General features: G+C 47.7%; 1 protein-coding gene across 1 annotated transcript in view; it reads right to left on the bottom strand.

The window, feature by feature from the left end:
* YWHAE (tyrosine 3-monooxygenase/tryptophan 5-monooxygenase activation protein epsilon) overlaps window positions 1-18691 on the bottom strand; it is a 30505-nt gene extending 11814 nt beyond the window's left edge. The window contains exon 1 of the mRNA XM_004593950.4: window positions 18509-18691. Within this exon, the coding sequence (XP_004594007.1) occupies window positions 18509-18572 (64 nt within the window). The 5' untranslated portion in view covers window positions 18573-18691. The remainder of the gene's footprint in view (window positions 1-18508) is intronic.
* Window positions 18692-18813: the final 122 nt, after the last annotated feature.

The following is an 18813-nucleotide window of genomic DNA, read 5'->3' on the forward strand; positions in this document are numbered from 1 at the left end:
TACATTAACAACCATGCTTTTAGAAAAGATGTCATCGGGCCTGGCGGCGTGGCCTAGTGGCTAAAGTCCTCGCCTTGAACACCCCGGGATCCCATATGGGTGCCGGTTCTAATCCCGGCAGCTCCACTTCCCATCCAGCTCCCTGCTTGTGGCCTGGAGAGGCAGTTGAGGACGGCCCAAGGATATGGGACACTGCACCCGTGTGGGAGACCTGGAAGAGGTTCCTGGTTCCTGGCTTTGGATCAGCGCCCACCGGCCATTGTGGCTCACTTGGAGAGTGAAACATCGGATGGAAGATCTTCCTCTCTGTATATCTGACTTTGTAATAAAAATAAATCTTTAAAAAAAAAAGCATAAGCATATTTGAATAAATGGAAGCAATGCAGACAGTGAGCAATAATGTCTCACTGCGTATCATAAAAGTACTTCCTAAAAGGGAGTCAGTCCATCCTTACATTTAACCCCAGGAAAACATTTCAAAAACCATCCCTTCAGGAGCGGAGACTCTAGGCTGGACCATGTTAACCAATGCATCTTGGAGGGATTTCCTCAACCTTGGAACAGTGAAAACAGCAGCACCTCAGAACCATCAAAACCACTGAAGCAGGATGACATCAAGAGGCTGCACCACCCCCTCCAGGTACTGATGTGGTTGGGCTGCTGGGAACCACCCCCTCCTCTTGTCTTCCTCCTTATCCCAGACACAGGAAGAAAAAAAAAGTGAAAGCAGCTACAACTATCTCATCCACTCCCCACCCCGTCCCAACCCTTCTCACCCTCACCCTAACAGTGGCCCCCACATGGGCACATGTCCTTCTCAACTATGGAAACACTGTCAAAAACAAATTTTTTTTTAAATAATTTTGAAAAATTAAAATCATTCCTTCAGTAGTAATATTTGGAGTTTCGGCCAATATGCCACTTGCGATGCCTGCATCACATCCACCTGCCCGGGTCTGAATCCTTGCTCAACTGCGACACTCCGTGGGATGCCTACACACGGGGCTGAGGCCCTGCTTTGCTTCCCTTTTAACTTCCTGCTAATCTGCTCCCTGGAAAGTAGATGACAACACTCAAGTAGCTGGATCATTGACACTCACTAGGACTTTGATGCAATCCTGGGCTTCTGGCTTCCACCTGGCCAAACCCCAACCGTTGTGGGCATTTACAGAGCCAACCACCATAGCTCTCTCTTGCGGCTGGCATGTTGGTGTAGCACATTAAGCCCCCAGCTGCAGCAATGGCTATATAGGTGCCAGTTTGAAGGAGTCCCCACTGCTCCACTTCTTTTTTTTTTTTTTTTTAAAGATTTTATTATTATTGGAAAGCCGGATATACAGAGAGGAGGAGAGACAGAGAGGAAGATCTTCCATCCGATGTTTCACTCCCCAAGTGAGCCGCAACAGACTGGTACGCGCCAATCCGATGCTGGGAACCAGGAACCTCTTCCAGGTCTCCCACGCGGGTGCAGTGTCCCAATGCATTGGGCCATCCTCAACTGCTTTCCCAGGCCACAAGCAGGGAGCTGGATGGGAAGTGGAGCTGCCGGGATTAGAACCGGCGCCCATATGGGATCCCGGGGCTTTCAAGGCGAGGACTTTAGCCGCTAGGCCACGCCGCCGGGCCCCACTGCTCCACTTCTAATCCACCTTCCTGCTAACAGCCTAAGAAAGCAATCGAGGATGGCGCAAGTCCTTGGGCCCTTGCACCTGTTGGGGAGACCTGTAAGAAAGCTTCTGGCTTCCAACTGGCCCAGCAAATGGAAACTGCCTCTACTTCTCTCTCTGTATCACTACAAGTAAATAAACCTTTCTTTTTTGTAAATACCTCCTGTAGGCCAAGACTGTCTGCTGCACCAGCATCCCACAGGGACACGAGTTTGTGTCCCAGCTACTCTACTTCCAAGCCCTCCCCTTGCTTGTTGCCTAGAGGATGGCCAAGTACTAGGACACTTGCACCCAGGTGGGAGACCAGGAAGAAGCTCCTGCCTGCAGAGCAGCTAAGCTCTGGCCACTGAAGCCATCAGGGGAGTGAACCAGTAGGTGAGGATAACCTTGCTTTTCTCTTCCTATAAACACAAGCAGGGAGCTGGATGGGAAGTGGAGCTGCCGGGATTAGAACCGGCAGCCATATGGGATCCTGGTGCGTTCAAGTCTGTTCAAGTCGCTAAGACACCAAGCAGAGCCAGAAAGTGTATCTTCACAAAGACTTTTACATAGGTTGATGATAAACTTATGTTAGCAGCAGCTGAAAAGAAGCAACTCAACCAAACGGAATAAACAAACACAGGCACACAGCTACACAAAGTTTATTGAAAAAAAAATTCTTACAGAATATGGATTTGGGCTGGTGCATTAGTTCAACTGGCTAACCCTCTAACTGCAAGTGCCATACCCCACATGGATGCCAGTTCCTGTCCTGGCGCTCCACTTCCCATCCAGCCACCTGGCCCAGGAAAGCAGCAAATAATGGCTGAAGTTCTTGGATCCCTACATCCATGTTGGAAACCTGGAAAAAGTTCCTAGCTCCTGGCTCTGGATTGGCTCAGCTCCAGTTGTTGCAATCATTTGGAGAGTAAACCAGCAGACAGAAGATCTTTGTCTCTCCTTCACTCTGTAAATCTGACTTTGCAAGAAAAATAAATCTACATCCAAAAGGTATCCATAGTCTCAAATATAAATCAGATGTGAATAAGACTAGCCTAAAATATACTTCTAAGGAAACTTTTTCAATTTTTTAAAGATTTATCTTGATTGGAAAGGCAGGATTTACACAGAGGAGAGAATACAAAAAGATTTTTCCATTTGGTGACTGACTCCCCAAGTGGCCACAATGGCTGGAACCGAGTTGATCCGGAGCCAGGAGCCAGAAGCTTCCTTCGCATCTCCCGTGAGGTGCAGGGTCCCAAACCTTGGGCCGTCCTCGACCGCCTTCCCAGGCCACAAGCAGGGAGCTGGATGGGAAGTGGAGCTGCCGGGATTAGAACCAGTGCCCATATGGGATCCTGGCGCTCAAGGCGAGGACTTTAGCTGCTAGGCCACTGCGCTGGGCCCCAAAGGCATTTAGAGTACTTCATTAAATCATCTGAATGTATTCAGTTAAAACATAACCAGCATTCTTTTGAAACCATGATCATTATGCAAGTAGTATAGAGATTCTCACTCCTACATTAGTACTAATGTTTTAGAAGATTTATTTGAAAAGCCAAATTATAATAAACAGCAGGAGAGATGGGGGGTTTAGAATTTTCCCTCTACAAGTTCATTGCCTAAACAGCCAAAAGACATGAACCTTTTCTTTGGTTCGGGGAACCAAACACCTGAGCCGCTCTCCACTGCCGTTCCCCAGGCCGTGAACAAGGAGGTGGATCAATGGAAACACAGCAGTCAAGACCTGAGCCCACTGCCTCAGGGATCAGAGTGTTGCAAGCAATGGCTTCACTGGATATGACAAACACCGCAACACACTGATTCCCAACAACCAAATTAAATATGCCTTAGAGGTAAACCCGTGGGAAGATCAGTCCAAAAAAGTTAATTCATAAAGTAACTGGGATATTATTTTAATTGTAGGGCTCTGCAATGTATGAAAAAGCTACACATAATTACCTAATGTTAGCCAAAATTTGAAGTGACATTACTCTAGGTACTACTGCAATTTTTCCTTGAGATAAATTTATTCGAAAGGCAGCGTTAGAGAGAGGGAGGGAGCGAGATCAGTTTTTTATCTCCCGGTTTACACCAAAATCAAGAGCTTCATCCAGGTCTCCCATGTGGGTGAAGAGGCTCAAGCACCTGAACCATCCCCCAGCCTTCCCTGGCACACTGGCAGGGAACTGCATTCCAAATGGAGCAGCACACTTGAACCACACCATCCATGCGGGATGCCAGATGGAAGATCTTCCCATCTCTCCTCTCTGTGAGTCTGACTTTCCAAATAAATAATTAGCATTTATTTACAGACCAACACCAGGGAGCAAAATATTAAGCCTGTGACACCAGCATATCATATACACACATGTTCCCACTGCTCCACTCAAGCCCTTGCACCCTTATGCAAAAGGAAGGGTGGTGTTCTGGCTTCAGCCTGGGCCAGCCCCAACAGCAGCAGCTATATGGGGAGTGAACTAGTGGAGGGAAGAAAACTGCACCACCAAACTGTCTACCATCTAACTCTGACTCTCCAAAGAAATGCTGTGTGTATGGGCCAGAAGTTCAAGACTCACGTGCTGCACTGCTGGTCCAACTTTCTGCTACTTTGGGAAAGCAGCAGCAGGCCCAACAGCTTTTGGGCACCTGTATACATATGGAATACCACAGTGGAGTTCCAGAATCCTGGCTGGCCTCTGTTGATGCTGGGAGTGAGGCTCTCTCTTACTTTGAAAGCACACACACCAGCAGAGAGGTGGCATCCACTGGTGGTGCCTCCCAGAAATGTGCCACAGCCTTGAGTTGTAGGAAGCCCAGAACTCCACACAGGTCTGTCCCACACTGATTGGCAAGGTCCAAGTACTTGGTCATTCTCCATTGTTTTCCCAGAGAACTCTCATATGGGATACCAGTAAAATCCACACACTACAGACCCTCCAGATCATTTTTTTTCATTTTCATTTTATTTGAATGCGGCACAGATGTCTTCGACCTCCTGGCTCACTCTCCAAAGCCCTGCATTAGCTGGAACTGGGCCAGGACAAAACAAAGAACTCAGAACCCAATCTGGGTCTCTCACATGAGCGGCAGGAATTCAACAGCTGAACCACTTGCTGCCACAGGAAGGAAAGGGAAAGGTGCAGCCAGGACTCGAATCCTATCACTCCAACACGGGATGCGGGTACCTCAAGCAACACCTTAAACTGCTGCCCCAAATGCCGGTTCCTTCATTTTGCTGTGCTCTACAAATTTTCAACAATAAGCATTCAATATTTTTGTGAGACACTTTAAAAACTTAACGATGGTCAATTATTCCAACTAACTACAGTTGCCTTTAGACATCCATAAAACAATGCACAAAAGATGGATGGCAAAACTACAGAAGCAACAGCGAACCTTTTATTCAATGGCAGCTTTATTGATACATAATTCTCATACCCTAACAATGCCTCCCCATTTAGCTTGTACAACTCAAAGTTTTCTGGTATTTGCAGATAATCCTAAAAATATAACAATGAATTTTAAAACATTTTCATCAGAAACATTCCAAAACCATCAGTAGATACCTTTAACATAGCCCATTTCAACTTTGATCCCAAAGCACTAATCTACTCCTGTCTACAAAGTTTACTATTCTGACATTTGCTATAAATGAACAATACGGTGTGCTACTGCTGTTTTTTTTTTTTTTTTAAGATTTATTCAATTTCATTGGAAAGGCAGACTTAAAAAGCAGGGAGGGAGAGAGAGATATCTTCCATCTACTGTTCATTTCCCAAATGGCTGCATCGGCAGGAGCTGAGCCAATCCAAAGCCAGATCTCCCACATGGTGCAGGGTCTCATGGGTGTGGGCCGTCCTCCACTGCTTTCTGTGCCAGCCACAGAATGCAAGTTCTTATGACTGGCCTCTTTCACTAACTGAAAGATGGATTCACAGTGGGGACAGGGAAGCTTGGCACAGTGGTTCAATAGGCTAATCCTCCACACAAAAGCTCCAGCATCCCATATGGGCATCCCATATGAACACAGCAGGTGTTCAGGCTGCTCCACTTCCCATCCAGCTCCCTGCTTGTGGCCTGGGAAAGCAGTCGAGGACGGGCCAAAGTTCCTGGCTTCAGACTGGCTCAGCTCCAGCCAATGCAGTCACTTGGGGAGTGAATCATCTGACAGAAGATCTTCCTCTGTCTCTCCTCTCTGTATATCTGACTGTGCAATAAAAATTTTTTAGAATTAAAAAAACCTGTCGGGCCCGGCAGCCTGGCCTAGCGGCTAAAGTCCTGGCCTTGAACGCCCCGGGATCCCATAAGGGCGCCAGTTCTAATCCCGGCAGCTCCACTTCCCATCCAGCTCCCTGCTTGTGGCCTGGGAAAGCGGTCGAAGACGGCCCAAGGATTTGGGACCCTGCACCCGCGTGGGAGACCTGGAAGAGGTTCCTGGCTCCTGGCTCCGGATCGGCGCAGCATCGGCCCGTTACAGTCACTTGGGGAGAGAGTCATCGGATGGAAGATCTTCCTCTCTCTCTCCTCTCTGTATATCTGACTTTGTAATAAAAATAAATAAATCTTTAAAAAAAAAAAACTGTCTTGAAGGGCTGATATTTATCCTTTACCACATGTGTATGTTATTTATACTAGTTTACCCAACTGTCTGTATACAGTGAAGGATAAGATCATGCTACATTTAGGGACTTATTACATGATATAGCTAATGCTATATAGTATGACCTTGAATCCTACCCATGAAATGATTTACTAAAGGAGAGTCACACTATTTCCTAAAGAGTAAAGATGGGGGGCCTGCTGCAGTAGCGTAGCTGTTAAAGTCCTCGCCTTGAACACACCGAGATCCCATATGGGCGCTGGTTCTAATTCCGGCAGCTCCACTTCCCATCCAGCTCCCTGCTGTGGCCTGAGAGAGCAGTCGAGGACGGGCCAATGCTTTGGGACCCTGTACCCGCGCAGCAGGTCGGGAAGAAGCTCCTGGCTCCTGGCATCGGACTGGCTCAGCTCCAGCCATTGCGGTCACTTGGGGAGTGAATCATCAGATGGAAGATCTTCCTCTCTGTCTCTCCTCCTCTCTGTAAATCTGCCTTTCCAATAATAAATACATAAATAAATCTCTGGGGGGGGGGGGGTTGTTGTTTTTCTTTTTTTGGTAAAACAAATCTTAAAAAAAAAAAAAAAAAAAAGTAAAGATGGGGTCAGCCAGCCACAGCAGCATCCCAAATTGGCCTTTCTTCATGTCCTGCTTGCCTACTTCTAACTCCGCTCCCTAATGTGAGTAGGAAAGCAGCCGAGGACAGCCTAAGTGCTTGGGCACCTGCACTCAAGGACGAGCCAGGGAACAAGTTCTAGACCACGAGCAGACCCAGTCTGCCAGGGAGCAAACCAGCACAGTAAGTCAAATCAGCAGATGGAAGAACAACATCAATCAATCAATCGATCGATCAATCGATCGACCAACCAATCTCTCTGTAATTCCCTTCCAAATAAACAAATGTATCTTTTTTTTTCTTTAAAGATTTATTTTATTTTTTTACAAAGTCAGATATACTGAGAGGAGAGACAGAGAGGAAGTGGAGCTGCTGGGATTAGAACCAGCGGCCATATGGGATCAAGGCGAGGACCTTAGCCACTAGGCCACACTGCCAAGCCCAACAAATGTATCTTAAAAAAAAATCAGGGGCACCAGTTCTAATCCCAGTGGCCTCACTTCCCATCCAACTCCCGGCTTGTGGCCTGGGAGACCAGCTGAGGATGGCCCAAAGCCTTGGGACCCTGCACCCTTGTGGGAGACCCGGGAGAGGCTCCTGGCTCCAAACTAGCTCAGCTCTGGCTACTGCAGCTGCTTGGGGAATGAATCAGCGGATGGAAGATCTTTCCAATAAAAACAAATAAATCTTAAAATTAAATAAAAATAAAATGATGGTATCATGAGAAAAAATAGGGAAGACAGAGCACATTCACAAATTATCGAACTATAGAATTAATCTGTTATATAAAAAAAACACCTTAGTAAAGAGCACCCTGAATCACTTGTTAGTCACAGCTATTTGAAATTATAAGTACTACATCTACCACAGTAATTCTACCTCACATGCACAGAACAAGACTGAGAAAATGAGTCTTTATCTCCCTGAGAATAACAGTGATTTTATTAAATCAGAGCACTTTTAAAAAGTAGATACACTGCTAGAGCTACCACTCTAATTGCTTTCCTTTAATCTCACAATTACAGTAACTGAACCTAAAAATACAAATAACATAAGAGAAAAAGTTAATCAGAGAAAGCCATTCTGCAATAGAAATGAAGAGAACACTTTAAAACCATTTCATTAGCTGCTGTGAGTCTGTAATTCAGTCTCCTTGACCAAGCTAGGCATCTTGGATAGTGAACTAGGGATAGGAGCTGGCTCTCTCCCTCAAACAAAACATAGACACTTCTTCATCTTTGGTATTATGAAAAAGAAAAAAAACAGCTGCTGTGAACAGAAAATGTAAATTCTAAGGCAAACCATGTAAAACAGGCAGTTAAGCCACCACTTTGGCACACCTACACATTTTCTCAGAGTGCCTGAGATTTGGGGGACCATCTCTGCTTCTAATCCAGCTCCTCGCTGTCAACCCAAGAGGCAACAGATAATGGCTTAAAGCACATGGGTTCATGCCACCCATGCTGGGAGACCCAGTAGGCAGCACTCTCAGGATCCTAGACTTACCCAGTCCTGGCTGTTTTAAGGATCTGGGGAGGACAAGCCCTCATTTATTTCTTTCAGTCACTGTTACTTTCACGTAACTTTTTTCTTTTCATTAAAGAAAACAGGGGCCATCCCTGGGCCAAAGCATGTTAACCCTCTGCCTGTGGCCTCAACATCCGATACAGGTGCTGGTTCCAGTCCTGGTGTTCCAATCATGAACCAGCTCCCTGTTAATAAGCTGGGAAAGCAGCAGAGCCCTCACACCCACATGGGAGTCCCTAAAGAAACTGCTGGCCTCACACAGATTCAGCTTCACTACTGCAGCCATTTGGGAAGTAAAACTGCAGATGGAAGACCTTGGCCTTTCAAATGAAAAAACAAACAAACAAACAAAAAAGTTCTATCAGTCACAAGGTGAAATGTTCCCTAGCCATGCTAAATAATACCTACTACTAACACAGTACAAGAAAGGACTTACAGAGAAAAAAGGTTATTTCATTGAGAAGGAAATTGTTGAAATCAACTGACTAAAAATTACATAAAATACAGAAATAGGTCTAACACAATGGCTCTGTTAGTTAATTTTTCCTTGCCAGTGCTGGGATCCCACATGGGTGCTGCTGGTCCACGCCCCAGTTGCTCTGCTTCCCATCCAGCTCCCTGCTTAAGGTCTGGGAAAGCAGCAGAAGACTCAAAGCCTTGGGACCCTGGCTCCCATGTGAGAAACAAGAAAAAGTTCCCGGCTTCAGTTCAGCTCAAGCCACCACAGCCATCTAGGCAGTGAATCAGCAGACAAAACATCTTTTGGCCTCTCCTTCTCACTGTAAATCTGATCTGCTTATCCAATAATATATAAATCTTAAAAAAAAAGACTGGTATAGTAGCACAGAAGCTAATCCTCCCTGTTGCACCAGCCACCAATATGGGAACCAATGCATGTCGCTGCTTCACTCAGTTCTCTGCTTATGCCTTGGGAAAGCAGCAGAAGACGGCCGAGACCCTTGGGACCCTGTACTCACATGGAAACCAGGCTCAGCTCTGGCCATTACGGCCACTGGGGAAGTGAATAAGCGGATGAAAATCCTTTCTATTCTCTGTTCAATCTGCCTTCCAAATAAAAACAAGTCTTTATACCAACATCTGACTTTATGGTACAGTGTGCTAAATTGTCACCTGAAATGTCACCATCCCATGTAAACACTGGCCAAAGTCCCAAAGCTTCACTTCCAGCTGTCTGCTAATGTGCCTTGGACAGCATGAGAGAATAGCTTCCGTATTTGGGCTCCTGCACCACCTGTAAGACATCAGGACGGAGTCTGAGGCTTTTGGCTTCAGCCTGGACCAGGCTCAGCCATTCAGGCCATTTGGAGGAGAAAGCATGGATAGAAGCTCTCCTTCTAATTCTACATTTCAAATAAATAAGTAATCTTTGAAACACCACAGAACAGACTTTTGACATATCTATTAACTGGCCAAGAAGGGTGCCCACATCTAACATCAGAGTGCCGCGGTTTAATACCAGGTCCCAGAGGATTCCACTTCCTAGTAAGACACACCTTTGGGCGGAAGCAGTGATAGTTCAAGAAATTTGGGTTCCTGTCACCTACACGAGAGGTAAGCTGACCAAGTCTGGCATGTTGTACACATATGGAGATTAGACAGAAGCTCTCTTTACAACAGGGCACCCTTCTTATGCTCCTTATTTAATTTCCAAGTTCTTTCATCTAAAAGAATAAATGTGAACATATTCAACAGTCACATTCAGCAAACTAAGAAGAGGATCAAGTCAAGACCTGATATGATATTAGAGAATCTTCCCAATAGGAGAGAATGGAGGACAACTCTAGGAAACACAGAACATGAAGAAAACTTCATGGTATCAAATGGCCTTTCAAAGGGCCCAGGGCGACAGCACAGTGGTTAAAATCCTCGCCTCGCACACTGGGATCCCATATGGACACCGGTTCTAATCCCGGTGGTCCTACTTCCCATCCAGCTCCCTGCTTGTGGCCTGAGAAAGCAGTTGAGGACGGCCCAAGGCCTTGGGACCCTGCACCCACGCAGGAGACTCGGAAGAGGCTTCTGGGTCCTGCTTTGGACTGCCTCAGCTCTGGCTGTAAAGGCCACTTGGGGAGTGAACCAGCCGACAGATGATCTTTCTGTCTCTCCCTCACTCTGTACATCTGCATTTTCAATAATAAAATCTTTTTAAAAAAAAGTGTATTTGAGAAAATTTTTCTAAGATTAGCATGTTTGCCAACATGTAGCCTATTACATCTTCAAAATACAGAAATAGCTCAAGACAGAAGGCAGAGCCAGCTCACCTTGTTTGCTGCTCTCAGATTGACCATCAAGCTCTATTTTCAGCAACTAACACACCCCTGACTTCCCATTTGGCTAGGAGAGGGCCCAGAAAAGGAACTCTCACACCTTATCTATTTTATGTTCTGTCAAATGCTAACTTCATTTGATAACAAAGTCAATCATCTGGGAACTCAGACCTCACCCCTGTACAGAGTGATGGACAAAGTTTTAGCAACTGTCCCCTGAATTTATGTAGGAAATCTCATGGCAGCAAACGGCCTTGCGCAGCATGACCATGAAAGGCAGGCCCTGCACAATCCCCACTTCTGCAGCCTCTCCAGCACAGCTGAGAAGGCCTGAGTGATCAAATGGAGACCTTAGCACTTGAGACAAATTTAGTACCTCTGGATGATCCTCCATAAACTGTGGGATGGACTGAACTACACATTTAATGAGCTCAAACCATTAAATTACACAACTCATCAATTTGGATAGATCAGTAATCAGCTCTATCAGGTTGTTAAACGACCACTCAGTAATTTTTTATTGCTACTCTTTATTACCCCTTAATTGGTTCCAATTGACAGCTATCTAGGCCACTATTTACAACATTTGTGAATCATTTGGCAACCTTTGATCCTCAGTTTTATGAGGACCCAACATTTGTCAGGAACAGGACAGTAGTTATTACAAAAGCACTTGAGGGCCCAGCGTGATAGCCTAGTGGCTAAATTCCTTGCCTTGCATGTGCCGGGATCCCATATAGGTGCAGTTCATATCCCAGCTGCTCTACTTTCCATCCAGCTCCCTGCTTGTGGCCTGGGAAGGCCATCCAGGACGGCCCAGAGTCTTGGGACCCTGCACCCGCGTGGGAGAAGTTCCCGGCACCTGGCTTTGGACTGGCTCAGCTACAGCAGTTGTGGTCACTTGGGGAGTGAACCATCGGACAGAAGATCTTCCTGTCTCTCTGCGTATCTGCCTTTCCAATAAAACTAAATGTTAAAAAGGCAACTGAAAGCAACGCACCGCATCAGCCATATATAGATAAAGCATAGTTTGTGAGGAAGGTACATGATAGAACTGAATTGAACCTTCTTACCTATTTCACCTAAAAGCCAAGAGAGAGTACAGAAGAGGAAAGGACTTAGAGACCTGCAATCCGGTGGTTCACTCCCCAACTGGCTGCAAAAGTTAGTGTTTGGCTAGTCCAAAACCAGCAGGGAAACCCCACGCTTGAGGCATCATCCCCTTCCTTTCCAGCCACATTAGCAGGCAGTTGGGCTGGGAGGAAAGCAGACACAACTCAAATCTCCAGTTACAGGGGCTGGCACTGTGGCACAGCAAGTTAGGCCTTTACCTCTTGCACTTGATCTAACCCTGGTTGCTCACCTTCTGAACCTGATACCTACTGATGCCTGGGAAGGCAGTGGAGGATGGTCCAGGTCCTTGGGACCCTGAATCCACATGGGAGAGCCTGATGAAGCCCCTGGCTGCAACCTTCAGATCAGCTCAGCTCTGGTCATTTAGGGAATGAACAAGCTGCTGGAAGATCCCATATGGACGCCAATGGCTGCTCCACTTCCTATCCAGAGCCCCGCTTATCATGGCCTCGGAAAGCAGGGGACGTTGACGTTACAGGGCTCCTGCACTCACACTGGGGACCCTGGAGAGATCCCAGCATCAGATTGGTTCAGCAATGACTGCTGTGGCTATTTGGAGAGTGAACCAGCAAATAGAAGACATTTTTTCCTCTCTCTCCTCTCTGTAAATCTGCCTTCCAAATAAATATAAAACAGGGCCCAGCGGCTAAAAGTCTTCGCCTTGAACGCGCCGGAACCCATATGGGCGCTGGTTCTAATCCCAGCTGCTCCACTTCCCATCCAGCTCCCTGCTTGTGGCCTGGGAAAGCAGTTGAGGGCGGCCCAAAGCATTGGGACCCTGCACCCGCGTGGGAGACCTAGAGGAAGAGGTTCCAGGTTCCCGGCTTTGGATCGGCGTGCATCGGCCCGTTGCGGCTCACTTGGGGAGTGAATCATCGGATGGAAGATGTTCCTCTCTCTCCTCCTCTGTATACCCAGCTTTCCAATAAAAATGAATAAATCTTTTAAAATATATAAATAAATAAATATAAAACAAAAACAAAAGAAAAAATAACCAGGGACAAGCATTGTGGCCGAGTGGGTTAAGGTTAAGAGTTCTGGCTAGCACTCTAGCCGTTCTGTTTCTGATCCATTTCCCTGGTAATGTACCTAGAAGGCAGCAAATTATTAGTCTAGTACCAGAATCCCTGCGAGCATCTGAGAACAGGATGGAGTTTCAAGTTTCTGACTTGCACCTGGCCCGATGCTGCTGTGGTGTCCATTGGGGAACCAACACATGAAGACTCCTTTTCTCCCTGATTCTATCTTTCAAATACATACATAAAGTTTAAAAACAATTTGGGAGGGCCAGCATGATAGCCTAGTGGCTAAATCCTCACCTTGCACGTGCTGGGATCCCAAATGGGTGCCAGCTGGTATCCCAGCTGTTCCACTTCCCATCCAGCACCCTGCCTGTGGCCTGGAAAAGCAGTCCAAAGCAGCCCAAAGCCTTGGGACCCTGCACTCACGTTGAGAGATGCAGAAGAGGCTCCATGATCCTGGCTGGCTTGGCTCTGGTCGCTGCAGTCACTTGGGGAGTGAACCAACAGACAGAAGAGCTTCCTCTGTCTCTCCTCTCTGTATAGCTGACTTCCCAATAAAAATAAATAAATCTTAAAAGAAAAAAACAACATATATATGAGCCTGATGCAGTAGCTTAGCAGCTAAAGTCCTCTCGCCTTGCACGAAGGGATCCCATATGGATGCCAGTTGTTGTCCCCACTCCGACCCAGCTCCGTTTGTGGCCTGGGAAAGCAGTCCAAAACAGTCCAAAGCCTTGGGAGCCCACACCTGTGTGGGAGACCTGGAGGCTCCTGGCTTCGGATCGGAGCAGCTCCAGCCGTTGTGGCCACTTGGGGAGTGAATCAGCGGACAGAAGATCTTCCTCTCTGTCTCTCCTCTCTGTATTTGTGTCTTTCCAATGAAAATAATCTTAAAAAAAAAAAAAAAAAGTAAAAAATAAAATTACAGATAAAAACAATCTTGGGTGCCCGGCTCAATGGCCTAGCGGCTAAAGTTCTTGCCTTGAACGCACCAGAATCCCATATGGGCGCCGGTTCTAATCCCTCAGCCCCATTTCCCACCCAGCTCCCTGCCTGTGGCCTGGGAAAGCAGTCCAAAACAGCCCAAAGCCTTGGGATCCTGCACCTGTGTGGGAGACCCAGAATTCCTAGCTACTGGCTTCGATCGGCGCAGCCCCAGCAATGCAATCACTGAGGGAGTGAATCATCAGACGAAGATCCTCTCTGTCTCTCCTCCTCTCTGTGTATCTGACTGTGCAATAAAAATCTTAAGAAAAAAAAAGAAAAAAAACTAAACAGTCTTGGGTACCTATTATCGTGAAACAGATTAAATCATCTTTAGAGACGCCTGTATCCCTCGCGAGGGTAAATCCACGCTGCTCCATGCTGCAATGCAGCTTCCTACCAATGCACACAGCAGAGATGGCAGTACAGGACTCAAGTTCCTGCCCCACACCCCTAAAGCAGTTCCTGACTTCTGCCTTCAGCCAGGCAGCTGCCATTGCATGCTGAGTGACAGTGGATGGAAGAAGACCTTTCTTTCTGCCTTGCAAACAAATTTAATGACACCTGTCATTACCGCTTAAACACAAGTCATTTCCTTGAGATAAGGAAAAAAATGCCTGACATTCAGTCTTATACATCTAATAATTTTTTAAAAATTTGTTTGTAAGCAAGACAAAGAACTTTCCATTCATAGGTTCCTAGTCTCCCACGTAGATACAAAGACCAAAGTGTTGATGCTATCCTCTGCTGCTTTCTCGGGTGCACTGGCAGGAATCTGGGTTGGAAACAGAGCAGTTGGGACTCGAATTGCTGCCCATATGGAATGCCAGCACTGTAGGCAGAATCAGCCTGCTACATCACAATGCTCAAAAAAACCATGCATTCAAGGGTGATAGGAGTTCTGGCACTGGCAAAATCACCACCTGAAACATCACCATCTTATGGTTGCCGATTTATGTTCTGGATGCTCCACTTTCAATTCAGCTTCATGTTACATGTGCCAGCAAAAAATGGCCCAAGCACTTGGCCACCCATTTGGGAGACCCAGATGAAGTTCTGGCTTCAGCCTTGCCCAGTCCCAGCTGTTGAGACTGAACAGTTGTAAGTGAACCAGTGCATGTTACATCTGTTAACAACACGTCAAATAAGTCATATTAAAATGTCATGCCAGGGCCAGTGCTGTGACACAGTATGTTAAGTCGCTGCCTGCAGTGCCGGCAACCCATATAAACACCAGTTCAAGTCTCCACTGCTCACTTCTGATCCAGCTCTGTGCTAAGACACCTTTGCAGGCAGCTCATCTGGCCCAAGTGCTTAGGCCCCACACCCATGTGGAATTAGTCCCAGGCTCCTGGTTTCTGGTTGTGGTTGCCAGTCAGAGAATGAACCAGAGGATATCTCTCTCCCTCTGTCGTCTCTCTGCATGTCTTCCAAATAATATTCCTTTTTTTAAACATTTCTGCATTTTTACTGGAAAATCACATCTACAGAAAAAAGGAAAGACAAAGATCTTCAGTCCGCTGATTCACCTCCCAAGTGGCCAAAATGGCCACAGCTGAGCAGAGCTAAAATCAAGAGCTAGGAGCCTCTCCCATGTCTCTCACACAGGTGCAGGTCCCAAGATTTTGGGCCTTCCCTGACTGCTTTCCCAGGCCACAAACAGGGAGCTGGATGGGAAGTGGAGCAGCTGGGAGATGAACTGGTACCCACACGGGATCCCAGCCCATACAGGGCAACAACTTTTGCCACTAGGCTACCATGCCAGGCCCTCAAATAATCTTAAAGAAAAAAATTCACCTCCTTTCTATAATGTGCCTTTCCAATAAAAATAAATTGGGAGGGGCCAAAGTGGATCACTGGCTAAGCCTCCACATACAAGCATGTGATCCCATTTAAGCACTGATTAATGTCCTGTCTGCTCCGCTTTCCAACCAACACCCAGCTTGTGGCCTAGGAAAGCAGTCAAGGACAGCCCAGGGCCATGGGACCCTGCACCCACATGGGATTACCTCGGCCCAGCCGTTTGCGGCAGCAAACCATTGAAAGAGCTTTCTCTGTATCTCCTGTGTGAAAATCTGCCTTTCCAATAAAAATAAATCCTTAAAACAAAGGGGGGGAGGGGGACATTTACCTTTCCCTCTTTGCAGTCTCCACTTCTCTTTCCTATGTGATTCAGATAGGACTGTAGGATGGGGCTCAGAAATGCTCAGCTGGATTTGATTAGCACAGTGATGATAGATTTACTCTTCAGCATGAATTGTCCCATGAACTACAATTTCCTACTCAAATCTGTCCTGCTCCTAAGCACATCTTAGCTCTAACTTCCACGTATCAAGTTAAACAATGCACATGAATCCATCCCAAGTCTCCAGGACAGTTAAACAGAGGTAAAAGCTTAGGCCCTCAGTTCAACACAGTCTATAAAATAACAGATCAGCATGCCTTGATATTGGAAAAAGAAAAATGAGCATGTAGAAAAGTAACATATACAAACACTGCAAAGCAAATCCCGCATCTCACAATTTTTGTCTGGTCACTAGACTGTAGGATCACTCTGTCACCATGAACAAAACTCGATTATCGCGCTCAATTAGGAGCAGGCAGGGGTGGGCGCTGCTGCCTGGGACTGGCTCACTCCCCCCTTGTCCCTGAAGGCCTACCTTATGCCCCATCACAGAAACACCTCTCCAGCTGGGCAGAGTCCACTTCCTTTCCCCTTTAGCTCCTGAAAGGGACACCTAACAAATGAGTAACTTCAGGATTTAGCTAAACAATCTTCAGCTGAACAACCAATAGGTATTTAGCAAAAAAAAAAAAAAAATTCTCAGGCAAACTCGCAGGCTTGTCACTGACCTGCCATTTATTATAAAGCCACAATCATAAGCTTCCAAATGTGCTTTTAAAACAATTTTCAAAATCAAAACCTTGACCATATGCTTCTTGGTTCCCACAGTGAAACGTATTCAGCCTAAATCTCCATAAAACAATGCATTCGAATGTCATTTCAAATTTCCTCCCAAGGGCACGGCAGGGCAGACCAGAGGGGGACCAATCTGGGGATAACGGAAGGAGGAAAGAGCCGCATCCCAAGCACCTACTTGCGCCGGTGCTTACATTTTTACACTGGAAAAAAAAGAAAGGTAAAGCTGACCTTGGGCCGCACTTGCCCACTCCCCCTCCCCCCGCCAACAGGAACCCCATTCACTACAAGACAGAATGCAGTACCTTTAATCAAATTTCAGGGTTAGAGGTCTCCTCGCAATTTCAAAACCCCTAAATCCAAATTTCTGATACTACACTGGGACATGCCTTGTGGCTATTCACATTACCAAATTGGCAAAAGCAAGGAAGGGGCCTTTAGAACACACGAAAGATACGGCGATTAGGTAATGAAGAACCAACAGTACAACTGAAACCAACGAGACCCAGAATCACAAACACAGTAACTCATTTTTCACAATAATGCAGTTGAAAGGATGTGGGGTAATGCAAATATCCAAAATGGGGGTGGGCACGGGATTTAAAGAAAAAAGGTCTCAGACTGACTAGATAAGGTACAACGCACGCTTAGGTAAGGAAGAAATACTTTAGAATCTTTAGGGTCTAAGGAGCAATGAAAAACGGTTATCAAAATCCCTTCCCACCCCCAAAAGGAAAAAAAAAAAAAAAAGGCCTTTGAAAGGAAAACATTTCAACAATTTGCTCACCTACATTCATAATGCAAAAACCCAAGCCTCAACTGAGGGCCTGACTAGATTGTAGGAACAAGCATCCCAAGCCTGGGGAAGTCAAACCAGAATACAAGTTACTTCAACATGTTGAATTTTTCAACCCTTTCCATTTGGCTGAAGGGAAGAGCCGTCGTGATGGCTCGGAGCCTGAGGCACGCACACACGACCCAGACGGAAGAACTCCCGGGAGTCACCGTCTCCTGGTCTCTTCCATGTCGGCCCCGCCAGAAGCCAGAAACACCCGGGCAGCTGGGCGCTCTCGGCGCGCCGAGGGAAGGGCGGCTCACCGAGGGGAGCGGGGAGAAGCCCCCCGAGGCGAGGCGAGGCGTGCCGGGAACCCCGACGGCCGCCCGCGGGGAGCGGCAGGGCTCCCCGCTCGTCCTCCACCCGCTGAGCTGCTTCTCCTTTGTCAGACTCCGCGGCCGCCGCCGCCCCGCACGGGGCCTCCCGGGAAAAGCCACCGCCCCCACCCGCCATATTTCCCTGAAAGGCGCCCGCGCTGCAGCTGCAGGTCCTCACGCCGCCCCAAGAGGCGGCTGCCGCCCTGCCCCCTCCATCACCCCACCCAAGGGTTCCCCACATTCCGACACTGCCCCTCCCAGAAGGCTCCCCGGGGGGGATTGTTCATCCAGAGACGGCACCCGCCATCTCCTCCCCTTCCCCCGCCCGGGGACGCGCCCTCCCCCTCCCAGCCGCCATTTTACAACCAACTCCTCCACCCAGCCGCCATGGCCTCTCGACTCGCCAATGCCCACACTTGAGGACGCCAAAGAGGTCAGACTCCCGGGTCTGGTGCCTCACACCGCCTCAGGAGCCCACAAGCCACCTCCTGCTCCCTCAATCCACATCCCCCTGGCCAGGCGCAGAGACGATGCCGCCATTTTGTCTCCCGTTCCCGGCCTCTGTGGGCGGCGGCAGAGGGTCCGAGAATGCCAGCCCCTCGCTGCCCCGCCAACTCACCGTCGTATCGCTCAGCCTGCTCGGCCAGCTTCGCCTGGTACACGAGATCCTCCCGATCATCCATAGCGGCAGCGGCTCCGGCAGGGTCTGCACGTCGGATGGAAGCGGATAGCGTCTCCGACTCTCACCCTCTCGCTCCGCGTCCGGGCAGCAAAAATGGCGGCGTCTCAATCCGGGACTTCCGCCTGCGCACGCGGACAACTGCTCAGCTCTATGGCAACCGCTCCCTGGCAACTGGCGCGGGGGGCGGGCCCTGCAACCACCTAGACGCCCCTCCTCCGTCCGCTCGGCCGGGCCCGGAGCTC

Source organism: Ochotona princeps, chromosome 17, assembly GCF_030435755.1.
Source record: "Ochotona princeps isolate mOchPri1 chromosome 17, mOchPri1.hap1, whole genome shotgun sequence".
NCBI lineage: Eukaryota > Metazoa > Chordata > Mammalia > Lagomorpha > Ochotonidae > Ochotona > Ochotona princeps.